General features: G+C 35.8%; 1 protein-coding gene across 1 annotated transcript in view; it reads right to left on the reverse strand.

Annotated features, from left to right (window-relative positions):
* FANCC (FA complementation group C) overlaps positions 1–11,839 on the reverse strand; it is a 56,232-nt gene extending 44,393 nt beyond the window's left edge. Inside the window, exons 1-3 of the mRNA XM_088525672.1 lie at positions 11,675–11,839; positions 10,007–10,091; positions 4,163–4,257 (exon numbers count right to left, since the gene is read on the reverse strand). Coding sequence (XP_088381798.1) covers positions 4,163–4,257; positions 10,007–10,091; positions 11,675–11,839 — 345 coding nt within the window. The remainder of the gene's footprint in view (positions 1–4,162; positions 4,258–10,006; positions 10,092–11,674) is intronic.
* Between the last annotated feature and the right edge of the window lie 12,870 nt (positions 11,840–24,709).

Raw genomic sequence — 24,709 nt, forward strand, 5'->3', positions numbered from 1 at the left:
TTACCAGAAAATATTTGCGAACTGCTGTACAAGGGGTACAAGGAGGGGCTGTACAAAAGGCTTACTATATTAACAGTTTTCAAAGCTGTTTACTTAACGAGATTACACTGATATTTTGGAATCTCCTACATTTCTGTTAAAAAAAAAAAAGTGAGGTTCCTGCAAGCATGCTGCAATTTTGCTGCAAAATATGTTTTTTGCAAAACAAAGACCCTCTACTTGAAAAGACTATGTTTGCCTTTTCAAAGAGGTACTGAGGGACAGACAGCATTACCTACTGACTGCTCACAGTGTATATAGTCTTTGGCTCCTGTCGTATGCATTTGGAAACAAGTCCAGCAGAAAATTGTGACGTTAAACTCTTAGACAACAGGGAGAGTTGAGGATTACAGACTATAGTTCAAAACTTTGACCTGACTACAGGATTATCCCAGTAACCTTCACAAATGATCAGTAGACAAAAACCAGTTTGATCAACACACAAGTCAAAATAGTTACATCCTTGTACATATGTCCATTCATACACAGCAAAGTATAGAATAGGTCCATATTAAACAAAAACTATATGCTCTAATTAAAGATATACAATGGTACTATCAGAGAAAAGTTCCCAGTTTTTGCAAGAATAATACTTTTACAATGATGCAATAATATTAAAGTTTTCTTAATAAAATATAACACAATTTATCATCATGCCATCTCAATTTAAAAATTATCTGGAAAAGTACTAGTAAAAGATAAACATGTATAAAGTCTCACTAAAGATAAAACACACACATTCCATTAGACATTATAGCAAAATGCAATAATTCCAGCACTATTAAAATGTGGACAAAGTACACCTGTCCTCTTCAGCATATTAATAGAAATGTGACCGTAGATGGGATACAGATAGTCAAAATAACTACATGTTTCTAGAAATGAAAATTTAGCCAAAACCAAATCATTAAAAATAGATATCAAGGGTGATAGACCCTGTTTAAGGTATCACATACACACTTTTATTCCTTTGTATTCCTTAGAAGCAAAATAGGGTATTAAGAAAAATACCTTTTCGGAAAAAAAAAAAAAAAAAAGTATTGTTCTTGCGTTACCAAATTTGAAAAGGGAAGGAGAGCGAAGAATTAAAACTCTTCCATAAGTTCTCATGGCTTTCTAAAACCTTGCAAAAAAAAAACAAAAACAAAAAGAGCAATAACAAAAAAGCACAGTGATAGTGTAATAAACCAATAAATGCTGAAGAAGCAATAAACAATTCAGAAACACAGTTTATAAACCTATGACACAGGAGGAAGAGCAATCAGGTTAATAAAATGGGAAAATGGGAAACTACTCCAGAAATGCTCTGAAGATGCAGAATGAAGAGCAACCTGCAACTGTGATTGGAATGAAGCTGGTTTAGCCCCACCAGACAGAAGCCCCTCTTAGATCCACACACACTGGTCTGCAAAGCACTTTACTCAGCGCAAGCCGGGGGAGAACCACCCCTAAACTAAACCACCTTCCTTCTTGGAAACTGTTGTCACGGGGTCATGATTGTTTTCATTAGTGAGAAGTCTGTAGCAACAAGTATTTTGGCTTCCTATATCACATCTGGCCAATGGATGAATAAGGAGTTTAGATTTCAATTCTATAATGGGAAATCATAAAACAGGAAACTTCTCACAGTTTTAAACAGCATGCAATCCTAAAAACACTGGCGTCTACTTTGTGCCTTTTAATTAACTACTAAACCATGTCTTCACATACTTGATTCTTTATGAGGACTTCAATAGCCACATGCAAACTTGGTTTCTTAAACTTCTTAATAACAAAGTGGATAGCAACCCTTCTGCCCATTAGAAACAACTCAGCTTTCCTAATGATAGTGGCAGCAAGCTGTCATAAGAAATGGCAAAAACTATGTTAAAATATATTTTTTGCTACTTTCAAAATGCAGTACAGCAGCTGAAAATAAGGGAAATGAGATGAGCCTTCTCATTTATAATCATAAATAAAGCCCCATGGAAGTCCAAAAATTTTAATTTCTGTATCTCAAAAAACCAGGTTCTATTCTTCAAGAACATCACTGATGGCAAGATGTAATTTAATAGTCAATGTATGTAGTTATAAAGGCAAAGAAAAGAACACTCCCACTAAATTGACTCAATAATATTATTTTTCCATATATAGATTAGTCATATATAAATCTGCATTCTGAAAGAAGCTGTGTTTACTATTAACGCTTTACTTTCAATAATAAATTTTAGAGATTGCTTTCTACTTTTATGGATTTTAATATGGCATACCGCTACTGCACCAACATTTTTCTTTAACATATTCTTTCCCCTAAGATTGATTGGTTCCATGCATGAGGGCTTGCTCACTACTTCACCTTTACCACTAAGTACCTCCACAATGTTAAGGCACTAAGCCAAAGAGGTTAAATTAAATAAAATTTGATTTGGTAGTTTATTTTCATTTAACTTCAGGATTTCAACTGCCTTTAATTGTGTCACCACAAAATTACTTCCCTCCCAACCTTCAGTAAGCTTTTTTAAGTACTTGGGATTTTTTTGCTTATTGTTCTGTAACGTACAACAGCATATCTACCACCTTCAACACAAGACAGTAAATTACCTTGTTGTAAAAAGAGCTGCCTGTTTACTATAGGATGAGACCAGAGCAAAACACTGCACAAGTTGGTGGTCAGGTCAGTGTGAAAACAGCTAAGGCAAAGGTTCAACTTTATGGCTCCCATAGCTTATTTATCTCAATATGCTTCTGTAGCTACTTTTGAGACACATACGATGTAGAAAATAGTCTATAAGGAAATATCTTTAAATAGATATTAGGTGAGCCAGCAAATCGTATATTTATGACAATTACAATCATTACCGTAGTTCCTAAAAGAATACTTCAGGAGTAGCAAACTATTTAACATGGGCTCTAAGTCTATCTTTAAAAATTCCTTTACAACTAAGACCAAGATAATAATAGTTTACTACTACAGTGACCTCAACAAAAGCTTTTCGATGAAGATTAAGGGCAGGCAAAATAAGGTTATATTAGTTAAGATTAAGCTATGAAGAAAGTTTCATGGTTTATGGTAAAACAGAGAAAATATGTATATAAAGGCAGCCTATATGCATACAAGTACACGCAGGGCATCTGAATGATTGTGAGAACAAGCTGCTGAGAAATTATCTCACCAAAATCATCCATACTCATCAGTTTAAAGGTATTTACTAGCACACACCTCTGCTTACCCTTACCTGTTTTATATTAATTTGCACATGCTAGTATGATATACGCATAGCTAGGAAAATGATGCATATAAATAAACAGCTCAGAGAACCTGAAAATATCTTCACCTTAGCAGAAGCGTAAGTAAATAATAATGATCCAACTATAATCTCACTAGTTATGAGGACTATATAGTTAAAAATAAATAAAAAGGAATTGTTAATACATTTTAAAGCATATTTAAATATGGATCCATGGAAAAGGCCAAAATGGAAGGTCAACAGTATGGACACCTCAAATTTCTATTCCACATGTTCTGCAAGTTACTTACATGCTCATGGGCTTTGTTAGTTTAGTGTAGAGATGCATAAAATATGAACAGATGTGCCTACATAAAAGCCCTAAAATTGGGGTTAAGGTTAAGAATTCATTATTCATTAAAGTCACTAAATATAAACCAACACAAAAGGACTAACTCTCCCCTCCCTGAATGCCTTTGAGGCAGCAGGTTAAATAAAGGCAAAGAAGAAAAAAATAAAGACCAAACAGAAGATATTTCCAAAACAAACTTTATCCAGATTATTTATTTTACCTTAACGGAAAGGTTCTTTTTTAAATAAAACATTCTTCCCATCTGAGTTATGGTCTTTGCTTCCTACTTGCACTTACTGGAATTCACTGTATTAAAAGACTTTAAAATTATCCCACTTAAAAAAAAATCACTTTAAAACAACAGATTGGCACAGACCACGCTATAATTAGAGACATTAGCACAGATCACGCTACATTTAGAGACAAATAGGCTTCAAGATAATATGTATGCAAATTACGTTTGCAACAGTTTCTTAAATGACAATGTTTCTATGCAGTATAGAAGTAGCACCTTTAAATAATCAGTTTAATTCAAAGCAGTCCTGCAAAGGATTCATTCACTTACTCGTATCCAGCTGTTGGCCTTCAATTCCACAGGGTTCTGTGGTTCACTGCTGTACAGACAACATAAGCACCACATCAGAATCTTCTGGCTTTCATCTACAGAAAAGAAAAAAAAAAAGTAAATATGGAAAAACTTAGGAATAGTAATAATAATAATAAAAATCTAAACATAGATCCCAACAATCACTACCCATCCACAAAACCAAAGTGCTAAATAACTGTCTCAACTCATAACACCTCTATTCTACCAGAATCACACCATACATTTGATATTATTTATATGTAGCTTTTTTGTAATTATTTCCTTCAACAGCAATTTAAAAGTTATCAGAGTTTAAAATCTATACAATATTAAGACATTCTTAAGAAGGATGTACAACTTCGGAAATTATTTACATAAGAAACACTTGAAGCTATTGTTAAGGAATTTTATTTAAGTACCCAATAGTAACATTTATAATAAACAGTATCAACAGTAGTACAGTAACTGTTTAGTCTCACTTCATACACAATGTACATACATTGTATGAACATGTACATACACACAATACACAATGTTTAGTGCTAACTTCATACACAATGTAACAGCATTGCTTCTAAAAACAGTTTTGGATGCACGAAATAATTCAAAACAAGATTCTTTTCGTAAATAACAAATTAAGATTCTCTTCAGGCAACTGCTTCCGCTTCAGGAAACTGAGATTTCTGCAGACAGCAGTATACCTGAATACCAAAAGGGGAAAAAAATCCTCATGTTCTTGAAATTCTGTTTGTGATCAGATCAGGTTTACACATGATTCTAGCTACTACTGCCATCACGAAGCCATCTCTAAGATCCTACTATACTTAACAATATTGCTACTGTTCAGATTCAGAAAGAATATTACAGAAAGGCTGGGTATTTGGAATAAGCAGTTGAAAAGCTATTTAATTCATAATTCTTTCCCATAACTTCACTTTCATTTGGCTTTTATTTTAAGATGTTCCTTGGCAGATAACAAGATCCTCTATATTGAATTTCATCCCAGAATAAGACTGCATTGTAATAGATATTATAAAATATACAGGTACTATTGTAGCTTTGCTATAAGACTTACTTACTAAGTGCTACTGTGTTTAATAATAATATATATGTGTATTGGCACATGAATTTTAGAAATGCCATTAGGAGATAAACTGAATAATATAAAGATCAACAAATTACTTCTGGTATTTTTTTTATATTTGTGATACAGGAGGTAACAAGCAGTATTATGTAGAAGTGCCGTGTTTGCAAAACCTGAAGAAAAGCTAAAAGATAAATTAAGCAATGTCTCTTTTTTCACCAGGTGAACACAGATGTTAAGATTGATTTAAACCAGTATTCCTCAATAAATGTCTAACAAGCCTTGGGGCCACTAGTGGCCTCCCAGTGACTAACATGTCTGCACAGAAATGGTTGATCAAACATACATCTAACTAACTGCAGTTTGGGATATTCTGCCATTGTGTGTTTTTCTTTGTTTGTTTTTAAAAATAGGTTTTTATGAGGCTAATAATTTCCTAGGTTGTTTAAGATCAAAAGACTCATCTCTCAAAAATTTGAAGTATCCATACTCACTGGATTGCAACCATACTTAACTCAGATATCAGCACAAGAAGTCAATTTTACCACCTTCAAAACTCATTTTATCTAGACCAATTCAGAAACAAAATTACACGGGAGGCAAAATAAACAACAATTTATTGTCCAACCAGATCAGTCATAATCATTTGCTTCTTAGAAAAAAGGAGTTAAAAATATTACAAACAGATTCTTTTTTAATATTAGTAATTGAAATTATCTCCAAAACCAGACTTTACTAATAAGAAAAAAAAAAAAAAAAAAGGTCAAAACACGAGGCAAATAAACAGGGGGGGAAAAAAAAGTCCAAACCACCTACTGTCTGAAACAAATGTAGTTCAGGTGTTTACTGCTCGCCTTTTGCCTCATCCTATTTGTAGCTGTATATCTACAGTAAGCCATATAGTCATTTAAGTTAGGGTTTCTCAGCAACAAAAACAAAGCGAAGCAAAGCAAAAAAAAAAATCAATCAAGGAAGCATATATTTAACAGCTTAATTAGGATTTACAGGTCAAGGGATTTTTTGTGTGTGACTCAAGAAGTTATCTAGCATATTTCAGTACGATGAAACCTAAAATGATGAATGATGAAAGACTGCCAATATAGGAGCTTATACAGATCTAGCTAGATATGTTCAAAACTCAAGCTACTTGAAAATATATTGCGTTACGGCCAGGCTTGCAGTTCGTTCTAAACTGAGAGTGTCTACAGATGAGCAGTTTTCCCAGTCAAACTTTTTGGCTAGGACACAAGTGAAAGCCCTATGGCCCCATCCAGTTCTGCCGAACAAAGCCCTCTTGCATTTTGGAAGACACTCTCATGTTCATCGTATCTTTTTTTTTTTTTTGCAGCTATCTCTTAGGACTGAGAGATAAAGCATAGGTCTTCTACACAAATTTATGGCAACTGCAAAAGCTAATCACAACAAAAGACTTACCACAGAGAACCATGGAAAAGTTAGTAGTCATTTTTCCCCCCCATCTTGTTTTTCCAGATTGTGATCATAAAAAGTCTACAATCCTGGTAAGAACTGAGAGTCATTATCAGGATATGAACAACCATATTCAATCTTACTACAGTTTGAAAGAATGCTTACTCTGGTAAAAATACCAAATGTGTACATTCAGAGGAACAAAATTAGCAAACTTAATGGTGGAATTTATATCAAAGAAAAACCTCACCAATTTTGTCCTGAACTTAAGTAGGTTAATGATGGAATTAAAGGAATGATTTTTATTTCCTGCAGGAAACTTAAGACAGCTTTGGCTCGCCCCTCCCTTTTTTTTTTTAAGCAACACTTTATTATGAAATATACAGCAACCCTTTCCTGACAGTATCCAAGGAGGGGGAAAAAAGAAAAAAAGACAAGAGGTTACAACTCCTTTCCCATAACAGAGTGTGGTCTGGATCATCCTACAATTCAGTCCATTTACAAATACCACATCATGAATGACCACAGGCAAGGAACTAATGAAACGGCTCTTATTTTGAAATAAGAAATATTATTTTTTGAGCTTTTCATAAAATTTCTGATTTAAAAAAAATTCAAGAATACAGATTTGCTAAAATTGAACTATTTTTTAGAAATCAATACACACATAAGCATGCACATATACTATCTGCAGATACCGATATACAGAGCCACCAGAAAATTCCCTGGCATTTATAGCATTAGTCTGGGATTCAAGACATTTGGGCTCAAAACTTAAACAGGGAAGGGCTTACCAAGAAGGTAAGCCCCACAGCCCACAGGGGAAAAAAAAAAGCCTAATGAAAATGAATTCTTCATATATCTACAGTGGCTTAGGACCAAAAATACTGCCAAAAGATTCTGTTTGGTTGTGCTTCCCTCAGATTAGCCTTCTAAATAAGGCTAACCTGGCCACCTCCTGCTCAAGAGTGTTTATGAGGAGATTATTTTCCCCTGGAGACCACGCTTCCTGCACTGACTAGCTGGCGATGTCAGCACCCAGCACCAACAGACATATATCTGAGTTGATCGGTATTGTGGTTTGGACATGAAGCAGAAGCATAATGCTTTTTCCCTCTTCCTTTTATTAGTATGAAAGACTGAACTGAAGAACTGAACAAAATTAGCTCCTTGTACTGCAAGGGTGGCCTGATCTCAAATATATTCCTGAATGAGTTACTTATCCAAATGAGAAATTACATGAAACCCACTTGAGAGTCAGCATCTGCTACAGCCAACATTATCTTAAAGAATATCTTCAGAACTAGTGCCAAACAAAATGAAAGTCAGCTGAATTTAAAATGCCAGCTGTCCAAAGAAAACTCAGGTGTCTCTGAAAAGAGGAAGTGTTGGGAATGCATGAGCAGACATCTTCTGGTCTACTGGCCTCAGGAATCTCCCTGACCCCTCTGTAAGCATTACAGTGAAGGATCCACTATGATGGAAGCAAAGTTTTCTGAACGGCTTGGTTGCCATTCCAAGGCAAACTCCTCACAAAACAAGCAAAATCCAAACCAAACCCCACACAATATGTAGAGAGAAGCTGAAAGTAAAAACTCAAACTTCAAAAGGAATGAGCAGCTTGTAGGAAAAGTGCTCGTTTTGCTTTAAAAAATACTGAAGGATACCAAAAAAAAAAAAAATCAACAAGACTGCTGTGGAAAGTAGTCAAAAAGGCAAAAACAGATGGCTTTCAACTTTCATGAAAAAGGAGGGATGCCTTGTTTTACAACTTAACATATTGTCAGCTGAGAAACACTGGTGGTCTAAAGACTTGCATATTCTAGGGGGAAAAAAAAAAGAGAAGAAAAGAAAAGCATGCACGTTATTTGTAAACATTAACAATTACCAACTTCGAACTGTGATTAGAAAGAGAACCTCTCCATTGCAAGAGAATAGTTTCCTCTCTAACAAAGACAATCGAAGATAAGAAACATTTTTTTTCCCGAGAAGGTGCCATAAGAGCAGTAATTTGCTGCTTAGCGAAAGTCACCTATGTTTAAAATTACGCTTCCCTTCCAAACTTTCTTTACAAAATGGAAATGCTGACATAATGTATGTCAGCCATGTGTTTCACAGACACCTTCATTCTGTCTGTTCTTGGCACTGACTGGAAGATAATAAATACAAACCAGAAGACACATAATCACTTTAGTCTAATGCTGTGCTTGACCTAATAAGCCATTCCAAGAGACCACAAAAGTAGACCTTTCCTATATTTTCCCAAAAGGAAGCATGAATCAGAAGAGAGAGAGAAGGCAACTTTTTTTTCCAGTTTTAAGAGAATATTGACAAAAGAGTGTTTTAAGAAAGGAGATGATAGTTTTAAAAAGGCTGAAAGAGTAACTTCTTAGCAGTAGAGCTGGAGTCATTTATTTATGTCTCAGTCACTGCCTGAGGTACTGAACTGCCAGTAATGGTAGCACAGGCACAGGTAGGGTGTGCTGCTTCTCACCACTCCGCTTTCCTCTTCGTTCTTATCACGCACAAGCACGTGTACACACACGCACTCTTAAGCGTAAAAGGCCATTCATTTTCTTCCATGTCACCACTTCCATGTTTTGCATTCTAAGCTCATTTACATTTTCACTAATTTACAAAATGGTTGAAGAAAACAAATGCAGAGTAAAATCTATGAAAAAAACAGTCATGAATCAAGTACAGCTTTCTGCTAATGTACATATTTTGTCATGTTTCAGAAAAATTAAATCTTTTATGTTAATATATACGTATGATAAAGTATTTTGTTATGTAACTGGAGCAAAATTCTCTTGAAAGTAATCAGAAATACTAAATTATGTCCATTTTGGGACTCTAACAAAAATAACGTTCGTGAAATAGTAAGAAAAAAAAAATGCACCAGAAATGACAATGCATGTAACAGTTCATTAGGTTTAAAGTCTACTGCTTCCAAAACAAGATTCTGCAAATAATCCTTGAAACTAGCTAAACCAAAAAGTAAATTTCAGACTGCTAAATGCCATATGCTTTAAATAAGTATAAAAATTTTAAAAATATATTAACATTTAACTAACTAAAATAAGTTAAATGATAACCTCATAAATATACTTAATTTTTAGAAAAGAATTAGAGGATAATAGACAGACAACCACTGATAATAACAATTCCACAACATTTTAATAAAACAAAAAACAAACCAACCAAAGAAAAAAACACAGTATTTGGGATCAAAATCAAGTTGGATTTTGCTACTTTCTAGACAAAAAAAGAGTTTTAGGAACTGTTACAGAAAGATCATTACAAGTTCTCACCATATCCTATAACAAAAGGATTCCAACAGAGTCTTCCTAGAAGCTGGCCAATTAAAGGGAATTGCTGGATTGCCACAACTGAATTCTGTAAAATAAATAAATAAATAAAACAGCAAACCTATTGCATCTCAAAAGCAGGTTAGGAACATTGTTAATGATACAGATTGTTGGAAATTACAGCCACAAAGATTTTACTGAAAAACTCTAGAAAAATCTCTTAGCAAAACTTGCTGAAGGCAGCCTTAATGTTCAAAATAATTAAAGCTTAAATAAATAGTTTCCTCAGCTAATACTTAATTAGAGTAGAAGAAAAATCCTCTCAACAAATCAGAAAAGTTTGTTTGTAAATGGAAATTTATGCTAGCAAAAGCATAATTTTGTGGTTCCTCATTGCTTTAATATTCTGTATCACAGATTTTCTGTACAAATCAATACATACTATAGCATAAAACTATACATCTTTCTGTTGCTTTTGTTTGTTTCTTTAAATTAAATGACATAGTGACTAGTCAGCAACAAACTCATTTAACTTGTAATAAAACAGAAAGCAGCTTCACTATAAGAGTAGTAGGCAGTGTAATCTATATACAATCCTGTGTAATCGGTCTTACTTTTCCATTTTTGTAACTTTACTGACTAATAGTGAAGGCTTTTAAAAATGGTACTGTGCTGAGATAATGTGTAAGTAGCAAGAATGATAACCATCTCCTGCTGCTGCAATAAATTCCTTAGATTTGTCTCAGATTTGGGGCTTGCCCTAGACTTTCTGGGGCCATAGGCACAAGGTCCATTTCAGGTCAAGCCTGAGATTATTATAAGTAGTAACATTAATAATATAAATAATGAAAAAAAATATACATATATATACGTATCTTTTCCTTTAGACATACAAAGCATGAATCAACACTACTCAAAAATCCTTTGAGAAATTACATTTCTGTTTATTAAAAAAAAACTAATAAAAAAACTAAAAAAGACTAATATTTAAAGGAATTACTTTCATAAACACTCACCTCATAATATATTAAGAGTATTTCTAAAGGTAACTATCATGACTAAATATTTTTTCCTAGCCTTTTTCAGTACACACATAAATAACAAAGCTTACCAAAGGAAAAAAAAAAAAAGGCAATCTAGAGAGTACAGGCAATAATTAAATTACTCAACAGCCAGCAGCACATGCCAATGATGTGATCATATTTCTAGAATTCACTATGTATGCTGCAGCACTGGAGTTAGCATGTCAGCAGACTCCCTAAGATTTAGGGGATCAGTTACGATTTTGCATGCTAAGACCTTTAAATAATCCAATTTATGACCTGACAACTAGAATCAAATTCTTGTTTATTTTAAAGAGGTTTTTAAAGAGGTACAGGATTGGCCTGGAAGCCTCACATGACAACATAACCAATCAAGGAGAAAAATAAATAAATAAATAATAAAAAAACTCCTTTCACAATAAATCAGGGAAACAGGAAGCACATTCCTGTTTGCATTACCTGCACTGGCTGTTGCCCCAATTTGCCCCTGTGATCTGGCAATACAATAGGTCAATACCACAAGCTTCTTTACTACTGTTAGATTTTTTTTTTCGGTTAAAAATGGTTCAGATTGTTTCTTCAAAACAGTGACTTCAAAGCAGTGCATTCTTTCTGTTACATTACTTACCATATGTTTTAAAGTTTCATAAATCTGCTGTAGAAACTCCTGCAGCTGGGGCAAGTGACGGCACACATCTTTCTGGGATTCCAAAGTGGTGGCTTGTCCCCACTCAGTAGCCTTATCCAACCAGTACTTGAAGTCCAGTTTAGACACTGTTGTATCCTGGGCCATTCCACAGTCCTAAAAAAGATTTCACCTCCAAATCAGGTAGATCTAAACACAGATTAAGAATGTGAGACGGAGAACGGCCTTCTGCTATTTTTTGTTTGTGTTTCCATTCTAATAGTATGTCTATTTTCTTTTTATTTATAAGAGGACAAAATAGTAACTCCACTATGACAAAGAAGCAAAGGTGGCATGGTGGTTGCAAAAATTGCCTTAGAACAGGCCACCCAGTTGAGTCTTAGGCTTTTATTATCTGAATTTGTCACTACCAGTATTTCATCCAAAGAATACTAGAATAATATGAGCATACCTGGACGAGTATGTGGAAACACATTTATATTTTCTTAAAATGGTTTCTTTGAAAAATATATTTTTATATTTTTTGCAAAAAAAAACAGAATGCATAATGGAAAGCTGAAAACACCTGTTTCAAGGTAAAGCAAAGCATTAAAAGAAGATTTGCACAAAAGATGAGCAAAGGGCAAAGAGAAAGGGAGAAGCTAGGAACCATACTGACTAAACATTGTAAGATATATAGTCTATATCTATTTACATACTTCACTGCCTTATTGCTGAATCACAGTGTTGACACCTTGAAACAAACAAACAAAATCAAACAAAATAAACAAGGTAGTAACTGCTTTTCTGTTTTCTAGTTTTCTTTTTCACTAGTAGAAGGGCACAGAATTATAGAGCAGCAGGCTCTACATTATTCTGTCTGAAAGAAACACCTTACGGGCTAAATGAACACCTCAGCCATTCAATCTTTGATTTTCTTATGTCAAGATTGCAAAGATGACTCTTATTTAAGGACAAATATGGTGGCAGTTTTCAGAGTGTCATATTCAGAAAGTAGCAGAAGAAATTGGAATCAACTGATATTAGCCTTCTGCAGCTTTTTGTAAACTAAGGACATGAAGACATAGACCAAAATATAAGCCTCAACCTGAGCACTAACCCTGCAAGCCAAGCCCGCTTTACAAAAAGCTATCAACTCCTGACATTCACATCAGTTAAATAACATACTAATCCAAGACAGATAAAAATCTTAATACATTTTGTACTTGCAATATATAAATGCATATCTCAGTGAATCACAGCTATTCCGTGAGTTGGATCCTGTCCAGTAAGAAAACATTGAAACAGTAAGGTAAGGGAGGCAGTTAGTTGGCCAGAGTTCAAAGCAGATTTGCTCTGAACATAAGCAAAATAATGCAAGTAAAGTCTACAGCTTTTTGCATTCTTTATTATACTTCCATTTCTACTTGTAACTGTTGCTATCAGGAGAACTCTTCACAGATTTGTGCAGTGCCAAAATCCTACTGATTTTCTAAGTTTCCCTAAACTAGTAAACATTTAAAATCAGCTATGAGACTCAAACAATAGCCATGTCATTTGCCAGAGTGCTAATTACACATGGTTATTTGATCTGCCTAGCTCATCATTATTAGAGGGACATGATAAAAAATTGAAGAACAAGATATGCCCAGAAATTTGACTTAGAGACGTAAGTAAATTAATAAGCCTGTTTCTTGACCCCCCCGATAAGATTATTGTGTTAACTACAAATAGGTATTCTGACAGAATGGCCAAAACCGCTGGGGAACAAAGCAAAGCAAAACATCACAGCAACAGACACTAAACAAATGCACACTGAAGCATGTGGGGGCAGACACAGAGGGAACCCAAGACTGGACAAAGGACCCCTAGGTAAGCAGATCAAATAGGCCTTTCCCCTGCACAAGGTATGTAAAATAACCCATTTCAACAGGCATACTGGCACAACAATCACAGAGCAAGTATAGCCTTTCTCCCGAGTTCAAAACTCAATTCCACAAAAAGGAAGGTGTTTTCTCTCTCTTCGTAATTACATCTAAATAAACTTGTAAGTCCACAGCAGCTGCATAGCAACACCTCAGGTGGTCCAAAGCTTAGATGAAAGAGCATAAAAAAACGAGACGCACATTCTTGTTGAACTACAACAAAAAGTGAGACACATCAACATACAAAGTTTAAGAAACGTTTATAAATTCAACACACTCCTAAAGCCATTTGTTTATTTTTAGCTTCTGACAGCTGATTCCCTCAAGATACCCGTTCTGAATCTCTTGCATATGAGTGAAGTATCATCTCACCTGCAGAGCAGACACATAAATAAAGCGGTTTATCATCAATGCTGAACTTGCTCCTTTCAGATCATCTTCTGTATCTCCTTGCCATTGTCTGTTTTGGGACACCATCAATTCCAATTCTTACAAAACATATACTGAAATCAACAAAAGAGTATATTAATGCAACATTTCTGAAAGTTGCTTGATCAAGGACATGCTCAATTTAAATGCACAGGAATATTTTGGTGGATCACAACCTTGCTCATCTCAGCCAGACTAAAACAAAATCAGGGAAAAAGAAAACCTGCACTTACCACACCTATTCTATTTGCAAAAGTGTAGCTTTTAAGTTGTGCTTTTTTATTTTGCTTTCTTCAGAAGCCTCCAAAAATAGTAATTTTCCTGATGTACTTATTTAAAATATAGCATCCCATCTTAAAAACAATAGAGCAATTTTATTAACTTAATCCTGTCTCTACCTCAACATTACTGGAAAACATACAGTAATGAATGTATAAATAACATAATTAAAAAAAAGAAGTCATGACATACCAAAGATAGCACACAGATTTAACCTCAAAAAATTATTTCAGGACATAAGGTTTATTAATAAAAGAACATAAGACCCCTGATTAAGTAAATATAATTAAGAGTAAACATTTAGATTTCAGTAAAGTACATAGCATTTAAAAAGGTCTGCAGAAACTACAGGTGATAAAGTTCTAATTCATAATTTGACCTGTCATACTGATAAGTTTATTCCCAAGCTTTTTCAGATTCATCTCCACTTTCCTCAGTTAGTTCGGGCCTTTTTTTGTTTCAGCCGCCACAAACAAAACCTGCCTCTTACTTTGGACTGTTTGCGCAAGAACATGAGATACTCACTGACAAGCTGGCTTTCCTGTGCGCTGCCGTAGGGTATCCCTTGCCTTTGGAGAAGGGAAGAACCAGCCCTGCAGCTCCTCTTGCAGGGCCTGCCAGTCAAACGGGTACTTCCATGCACAGGGAACCCTGCGGAGCTCAGCCGTGAGGGTATTTGTTACATCTTTCAGAAGCTGAAGGCAGCATTTCTAATAGGAATGGATTAGCTTTATTCTGTCAAGTGATCTATTGGGATTAGTGTCTGAAACGCTACATTTCAGTCAGTAACTTTTGTTATCACATCTAGCCACAAAGCTCTACAGTATGCTGCGCCCTTCACTCAACAACGGCTGCATTCTCCTGAGCACGTAGATACAAATACAACACTGTCAAAGTCTTCCATAGGAAACATTCTCATTTACTATTCATCTACTGTAGAGGCTTAAATATTTGAAAAGGTCAAAGCGTCATGAGTAAAGTTTTGAGAAAACTTTTCACAACTATCTCCTTAGCTAGAGTCTGAAAATGAAGTAAGAGGGCTACTCTTTCATTACTTTACATTCTGAATGAAGGGATTTTTCCTCTGCAAGCAAAGAGATGCAATCATTTTAAATAAGCCCCCAAGAGACAACATAGTACAAACAAAGAAACTTCTTCACAATTCCTAATCCTGAGACACAGACCCACTAACAATAAAAAGGCACTCTCGTTAAAAAAGAATTTCTGTCATAGAAAATTCAGTTGAAAAAAGGCTTCTTCAGTTTTCAGTGTCCCTAAATCTACCTTTAATGGATTGCCAAAAATTTACTACTAAATACTTACAAGAGTAAAGACAGAATGAGTAATAAGTTCAACTATAATTTTTCAAAATAAATAGAAGCATTTTGAGTAAAAGGATCAGAGATATCATTTGGGTACATTATTGTTTAATGTCATAACATCAAGGTTTCCAAATGCCACTAAAACTCATATTCAGCATATAAAATTCTGACTCATATACCTCTCCTTGAATTGGTAAGTAGCTCCACACTCCAAAAGAACACTTCACTTTCCATTACTCCATCTCCTCTCCCAAGTCATACCTATCAGCAACCCTAGCTTGTGAGAAAAGGAAACCAGTTAAAAGTATTTATATGACATCAGAGTCCAAAGGCCCCAACCAGAACAGGTCCCCATTGAGCTAATAGACATATAAAGACATTCCACATTCCAAATGATTTTTAGGGTTGTTACGCTTATAAAAGCGGGAGAACAGTCTTTTAAATGCCCATTTTTTATTATTGCAATGGATATTAGGAGATTTGTAAGGACACCCGTAAACCTTTTAATTGAAAGATAGCGTGCTTTTGGACCCTTAGTTAATCATCAACTGAAATATGGTATAACATGGTTTATACCTTAATACAGAAGATGACTTTTTAAGCTTTCTCTTTCGAGAATGTAAAGATGATGATAATCAAGCCATTGATTCACTATCAAATGGATGATAGTTGTACCAAAACAGTAGCAATTATCCAGAATAAAGACACTATTTCTCATATTTCTCATTTACTACTTTTTCCCAAGAGTATCTATTGGGTTGCCTCATCTTTTTACCCACAAATCTATTTTTTGCCTTCACCTTGATAGTTCTCCTTATACTTGCCAAGACATACTGAAGCATATATTTTATTTTATGTAGTAATATTTCTAACATTCTTAATTATCTACTTCAGGAATAATAAAGCAATCCCAGGGAAATAAACTCAGAATAAAAATATCTGCGGAAAAAATGAGTAAATTTTACATTCTTCAGAATGTCTCAAGAGTAGTAAAGACCCAAACAATTTAGAGAGCAATTTCCATATCTATTCTGGACAGCACAATTATGTGCAGTTGATGTGCAGTGTTGATTTTATTTATTAAGTAATTTTTCAGGTAAGTGCAAGTTTGCCTATTCCTCTTTGCACCAACATCCACACAACTTTTACTGCAGAAGCATGTCGTTATGACAGAAGACAGTTTGTCTAAAAACAGACTTCCTGAATTTAAATAAAGGGCATGCAAATACCTCTTCTCTCCTCTTCTGAAAACAAAACTATGGAATCTTGTCAAATAAAAATAAGCAACATTAGCTAAGGTAAATTGGAAAATACGCAAAATTTAGTAAACTACTATCTGTCAAGCAGATGTAAACAATGACATAATCTCTCAATCCCTAGACTGACAATTCCTCTAAAGAAAGGAAGTTGCTCCTCCAAATTGAAGGAGGAATGTTTCCTTTATTTACTCACAGAATTAATATTTTAATAGCTGCAAGATCTGCCTCTGAAATACACTATCATGTTTCACTTGAAAAGGAGCCCAATTTTTCATCTTCAAAGGATTGTAGTGACTGCCAGGACTGTTCTTATGGAGAGTGAGAAACTTCCTGCAAAGATTTATATCTGAGTAATATTATAAACAGCAAAATGAAGTTTCTGTTTGTGTTCTGTCACCTTGCAGGACTAACGAAGAAGTTATGTCCTTAGAAGCATGAGCTTTATGACTAGTAAATATTTATTAGCCTTCCTTTCAGGAATCCTGATAAACATGTCACACAAAAATTGATTTAAAACTTTCTGGTCATAATGGTCAGTTTGTCTTGCAACAGGAGATCTCACCTCTGATAGACACTTTTGTGGAGCCTGCGAATAAAATTTTCTTCAGGAAAAGTGACAGAAATAATATCCTGGCACATCCCCTAAATCATTTCATTTGCCCAAAAGAACAGTAAAAGATGCAAAAGACATTTCAAAATGTATTACTCAGCTTTGCAGATGCTATTTTTTATCCATCCAACATGAATCCTAGAAGGTCAACAAGGCAATAAATTATCATTTCCACAGGCAAAAGAGGCAACTGCCAACCCACAAAACAGATTACCTAGTCTATAGGCACCAAATCTAATCGCAAGCTACTGGAAGCCATTCTTGGAGGAAATCCCACAATACAGTTATTAAGACTCAAGGGCAAAAAGAGTATAAAATTAATAAACACGTTTCACTTAACAGGACAAAACAGACAGTAAGAAAAAGCACATATGTATTTCTGCGAGGAAGCTCCACACAATTCAACAAAACACTTTGCACTGAAACAGAAGAATCCCAACTCCAGAAGTAGCTGAAGCAAATCCAGCAAGGCCCATGTGAAGCTGTCCATACGATCAGACAAGGAATCAGATGCATGCACAAAACGGAAATTTGTTTCCATGCAACAGAGCAAATCCCAGATTTGACTGGTGCACGTTGACGTAAAGCAGATCAACGTGGCCTGCCAAAACAGAATCCAGACTTGAAAGAATCAGGGGATTTCTAGCTCACCATTTAACTACTCGCTTTTCTTCCATAGCGGAATTGCTAATCTCTCATCAGAATACAGCAATCCACCAATATTAGCAAAGGTAACAGCTATGTATGATATATAACACAACAGAAGCTAGAAATGACAGGCTGGACATGATGAACAGAAGCACAAACAAGTACATGCCTTCACAGTCTCATAGAAATTAAAACCACATCACCTTTCTATACATTTTCCCAGTAAGGCAAAACAAAACAAAAAACTTTTTTTTTCTTTTTTTTTTTTTTTTTACACAGTCTAAACTGCAAACCCTCAGGATTATTATTTTTCCAACGATTAGGTCACTTTAACGTGACAACCTTTTTCTACTGTTTGAGAGAGAAAGCTTTTCTTGTATGTCTCTAATGAAGATGAATGTTAAAATATTCTCAGATTTGTTTTGCTGGACAGAGCCTTTTCACTCAGCCTAATTCTTTCCCAACTGACTCTGGGGCAACAGCTGCTGTTAAGGCCACACAAAGAGAAGTGCTGCTGGGAGGACAATGCCATCAAAAATTAAATGCAGCCTTGGAAAAAGAAATTAGGCCTGGTTCAGCCTATAAACTGCAAGAGGCTGAACTGCCTCTGAGGAGTATCTGTGAACATAAAAATAATGTATTTTTATACAATTTTGCAAAATGTCCAATCACTAGAAAACACTAGCCGAGCTAGTAAAAATACCACAGATTGTGACTGGACATCCAATATCAGCATTTTATATGCCATACAATTTAGATCTTCTTTGGCAGGCTACACGACAAACAAAATTCTGAATCTGTTGGAATATGCGTCAAAAACGTTATTAGTTTCAGTGAAGCCTAGATTTCATATGGGCCATTCAGAATACTGGAAACCTTATCCACACAAGAGCCCACAAATTTGGCAACATAGGCAAAGTCAGATCAGTATTAGCAACAGGGGGAAATTCTTGTTAGTTTAAATTTCTTGTGTGTATCACCTCCTAGAATCCAGCCAGCTAATGCTTCATTCAGGACCTCATGGGTCATCCAACACGAACTCTGACTATTAAGTTTTCACCACCCTCTCCTGGCAAACAGCACCTTGTCACATACTCTTGTTTGAGCCAATGAAAAGACAAGAATGAACTACAATCAGATACAAAGCCAGTTTTTACAGCAAATACAAATTGTATTTTCTCAATTACTCTTTAATATGTGTTTGTCACTGTCTCCTCCGGTTTAAATCCACAGCTGCAAATTCTTATTGCAACTTCACATTCCTAAAGAATCTCTTCACCTTCTTATTTACACAAAAATAACATTTATTCAAAAAACAAACAACAAAAAGAACAACAACAAAAGAACAAACAATCTTACTTGAACATACACAAAACTCACCCCACCACTGAATTTCCTTCTCCATTAGCTTTTATTTATATATTGCTTGAGTGGCACACAAAGAAATGATTCCCTTGAAATTTTATTCCTCAAGTCTTAATCTTGAGATAGTTTCAAAGTTTCACCATGAAATATACAGCGTTTTTCTCTTTCCAGAGACTTAGAGCTATCAGCAAGTGGGCTCTGGATAATCCTTGACATTTCATTTCTTTTAGAGCTTTCACTTTTGAGTTCTTCAGTTAGATGCAGTAATTCCATAGTTTTCAAGCATAAATACAAGAGCAGGTCATAAATTAAATTGAACACAGTGAGTTACAACATTATTCCTTTGTTCAGAATGACCATATATGGATATGGCACAAAATATGAGAAAAAAAACATATATGACTTTGCTCTAGGTAGTCAAGGAACACCATTCACTTCTGCTTCACAATGAGCACGTGACAGAGATGGGTCGTGGCGATCACAGTGGTATTGGGATTGGGCGGTATCCTACGCTTGTTATACTTTGCCAAGTGCATACACTTGTGATCTCAGTCTGCTGCTGTATCACTCTGCTAAATCCAATTCCTGTATCACATATCTTCAAAGTAACTGCTTATGTAATCGGAACAAATGTCTCCGGGTGTAGAACACCCAAAGGAACCTGGTGAGAGCAATGGACCCTGACAACAGCCCCAACTGTTCCATCTAAGTGTCTGAACATCAGTTAAAATACTGTTTACTGTACTGATACCCAGAGCTATCCATAGTGTATGGAACTGCCTTGCTTATACTAAGTGAATTCCTTTTCTTCAAAACATCTAGATTTTAAGAACCTCTAAACTTACTATGACATTTACCTTTCATGGAAACTTTCTTCAGCTCCCCAAACTGTGTGAGGAAACAAAAACAAATATCCAAAATGACTTGACAAAAGCCATTTGGAAAACAACAGCAGAAAGTGAAACAAGACACAGACCTCATGCATTCTAGCCCGTTAGACAACACTGCTTCTCAAGCATTTGATCAAAAGATAACCTAGTATTAAAACTAAGTTCATCAGCATTATGCAATGATACATGCAACACTGAAGAAAAAACATACTGATCACACAGCAAATATAGAGAATGTTTTCTTTCTAAGTTTCATGCACTTAATTAATTTATATGAAATATAAAAACAGCACAATACACAAAGGTAAAGACAGGTATTTATACTGAGTCAACTGATGCTACTGAATTTCTGTGAAAAGTATTCACATAGTCCATACACAATGGCAGCAACTTTGCAAATGGAAGAATGGGATTCCTTTTGGTGTAAAGCCTCGCCAAGGAGTCTTACACTTTTCTCCCCACTTTCCCTCTGATGCCTCCCACACAGACATATGGCATTTTCTGAATAAAGAGGTATTTAATGCACCAAGCCCACCTGACAGAAACAGCAAATATGTTCTTTAGAAGAATTAAGCCACTTCATGGCATCTATACATTTTTGTTGCACAGTATTTTAGCATATCCCCACAAACACTTGTCCCTTAAGTCCAATGCCAATGTTCCATGCTATTTATAGGCACTAAATTAGCCCATTCATTCTTTGCAAAAAAAGAGACGTTTCCTTAGATACATCTGGGGAAAAAGATTTCAGTGATTCACTCAGTCATACTGATGCTGAAGCTAGAATTAGCTATGTGGGCATTTAGACTGGAGACACGGCTACTGACATTCAAAGCTACCAGGGTGTTCATTTGGGGAGCTTTCAGTGAATTATTTCTGCATGTCCTACGCCCATGTACTTTTAAAAATGGGCTAACAGACTGCATCCTGCAAGTTGGCAGCAAGATTTCTGTCCCATACATTAATGAAAAACTCACATTTTAATAATGCCACTGCTGGCCCGAACCGAAACTATACGGTTCTGGCATTCTAATGGAAGGGAGTTCCTCAAGAACAGGTCAGTTGATGATGGATGAGAACTTTTAATGTACAGCATAGGAAAAAAAGTATTAACTAGTGGTATGTCTCTTGGCCTGGATTTCTTGGACACTCACATATGTCAATTTAGTTGTATATTATGATACTTTTATTACAGTCACTGTTTGGAATATTTCGGTACTCTCACATAGTTAATCTGGATTTATAAAATAAACATGTCTAGTGAATCTACTAGTAGGGAGGAAGGACAGCCCTGAAGTTTGGCTCCAGAGTCAGAGGTCTAGGAGCCCGATTCCTACTTCTGACACATCCCACATGAGACTAACTAAAGAAGTAATTTCATTTTCCAAAGCCTGTTCTGCCTCACTTCTGCAGAAGCCTGATTTGCATTGCTCTAATTTTAAACCTGAATATTAATCTATCCTTCTACATTAAAAAAAAAATCTAACTAAAAGTACACATCTGGTAAAATCAGATTTGCTCCATTTGCAATAAAAATAATCTACTCCACTCAGAGATTCACAAAGTTCCTTAGGCTACAGTAGCCTGGTGGCCTTTATTTCCTCAGATCACCATAACTAATGCTGTCCAGATTACATTGAAGCAAGTCAACCATCTTCAGGTTTTGCTTCCAATAACATCTGTACAACGTATGGCTAATACATCTGTGCAAGTATAATTCCAAGCATTATCTACCTTAAGAATTTTTATTAAAGTTGAAATGGCAGCAAAAGAAATGTGCAAGTTTTATGTTAGAGCCCTGAAACAACATGTAAGGTTGGCAGTTGAAAATAACAACATTAGAAATCTCTTGCAAATAAAGCAAGTTTGACATGAGTCTACCCTTTACCATTACAACTTCAGAATAAAACAACTCTTGAGAAGATGTTAAAGCCGTAACTGAAAAATTGTGAATTCAGAAGATGTAAATCATAGCAGTGTAAATGTCTTCATTTACTAATAATATAATATTCACAAGTATTTTTATTGCAATATTCTATTCCAAATTATTGCCACATGCCATTTGCCACCATAATTAGAGTCTAGTCTATGCCTCTTCAGCCTCAGTGATTTTTTGTAATATCTACAAAAGTATTGGTCGTCATTAAAGAGAAAATAGTCAACATATTTTGTATTCCTGTAACTGAAAAAGCAGATTAACTATTCACCCATCAAATGGTCTCAAGAGTTAGCAGCATATGCCACCAAATATCATGATGGAAGGAATTTTTAATTCCAAAGATACATGAAAGAAAATATGGACTTTTAATGAACATATTATCCTTGTCTTGGCTTTAGCAACATTAATAATAATGACAGTCAGTTATGATAACACTAACTGTAAAAATAGGTCTGGGAATATCCTCTTTGGTTAGACTGTTTAATTTGAGATTTTACTTGATTTATTATAGCTGGTCTGCTGTTTATATATGTAATAAGATCTTCACGGCCTGGTATTCTTTTACACATTTTTCCTACCAGGTTAGTCCAAAACATGTTGTACCAATCAACCAAATTTTGTTTGATAATTCTAAGAATGAAGATTTTTACTTGGAGTTAATCTCATGCTTGCAGTTTCCTGAAAAACCTCAAAAACAATTTCACATATACCGAGGCAATACAGAATTTTCTAAATGACTTTCAGGAAATCACTGATAGAGCTACATAACAGATCTCCCACCCTTTAAAAGGCATATTTGTCAAAAATAGTGCCTTCACGACTGTAGATCAGTATATTGAAATATGCCGCTAAAAGGAAAGAGAACCAAATTGTGGTCTAAGGGACAGTCTACACGAGTGCTGTATATCCCAGCTCTCACTCATGTCCCCTGTGACACCCAACGGAGACAACTTGCTGTGACTAACCCAATGCTCACGTGCTCACTAGCTAGATGACTATTGCCAAAGACAATGTGGAACACGGTTGCATCCATCTTCCTCTCAAGGACAGTACGGAGAGTACCCTCTCTGCTTGACCCAGCATCCTTTTTTTTTAATCTTATAAAATCAGGAACGCAATTATCTTTAAGATCTCTAAACTTGCTTTCATCCTTCATTAAAATTGTTTTCAACGGGTTCTCTACTTAGAGGCCAAAAGACTTAAGATTGGTGCAAACACATGGATTGGATTTCCTTCAGAAGTGGGAATAAAAAGCACAGAAGTGATGATCAAAACCATGCATGTAAGTCAAAAGATGACCTCCAGTCTTTGCTCCTGACACATTAAACGGCGTCCACACTCTGTCAAGACAGGTCTCCAGCGAGTGAGAAGTGTGGTAAGCTTCATACGGTCTTTACAAGCAAACCACTGGAGGACGAGGACTGCAATAATGCAGCGGGCCTGCTCACATCCGAAAGATGGCAGTGGTGAACAAACATCCACAAGAGGAAGGCACAGCAAAGCAGGGAGGGAAAACACAACAAACAGAGTGCAAAGACAGGCCTTTCCAGCATCTCAAAACTCAACAGTGTCTCAAAACAATACACCTGCCACGAGCTCCCAATATACTTAAATAAACATCTCAGAGCTTATTTGAAGTATCATGGCAGCGGTGAATTTTACCAGACAACGTTTCAGCGCTGGACAAAGAATGAAACACGAGCATAAATACAGCACATAATCAAAGTGAAAAGGAACTGAAAATTGTTTGGTGTATTGGCCATAGATAGGAAGGCTTTAAGAAAAAGATTCAAGGATTTTGACATGAAAAGACACCTCAAACGATTGTAATCGCATACAAACAACGAATGACATCATGAAGAAAAACTCCAAAACTCAAGATTGTCCATCTTTTCAAAAGCCTATGACATTATGCCACAACCATTTCACTCGATGTATTCATCACTGTGACACAACACAGTAACTGTTATCCTATCTTGCATACTTTCCCACATCAAAAATGGCAATTTTATCATTGCTACCTGCTTCGGGAAAAAAAAAAAATCTCAGAAAAGAATGGCAGGAATTGGATTTTCTAACTTAAACAAAACTGGCACGTCTCCCAACGCTGGAGATGGGTCAGCAGCACCCAGCACCGACCCAAAACCTGCTGTGAGAAGGGTTTTTTTCGGCACACGAACCCATAAGCTCCCCCCCCCCCCCCCCCCCCAGGGGCTAGGGTAGCACGCATGCGCAGAGCCGGTGCCCCGTGCCCGCGGTGGCACCGACCCCCGCGGCGGCTCCGGCGGCCGGGCCCGGCGCCGCGCGCCACCCGCCTCAGCCAGGGCCCCGCGCCGCAGCCCCGCGCGCCCGCGCCCGGCCCCGTTCCCGGC

This window comes from Tinamus guttatus, unplaced genomic scaffold (assembly GCF_059628265.1).
Source record: "Tinamus guttatus ecotype Peru unplaced genomic scaffold, ASM5962826v1 Tinamus_guttatus_pri_ptg000236l, whole genome shotgun sequence".
Classification (NCBI taxonomy): Eukaryota; Metazoa; Chordata; class Aves; order Tinamiformes; family Tinamidae; genus Tinamus; species Tinamus guttatus.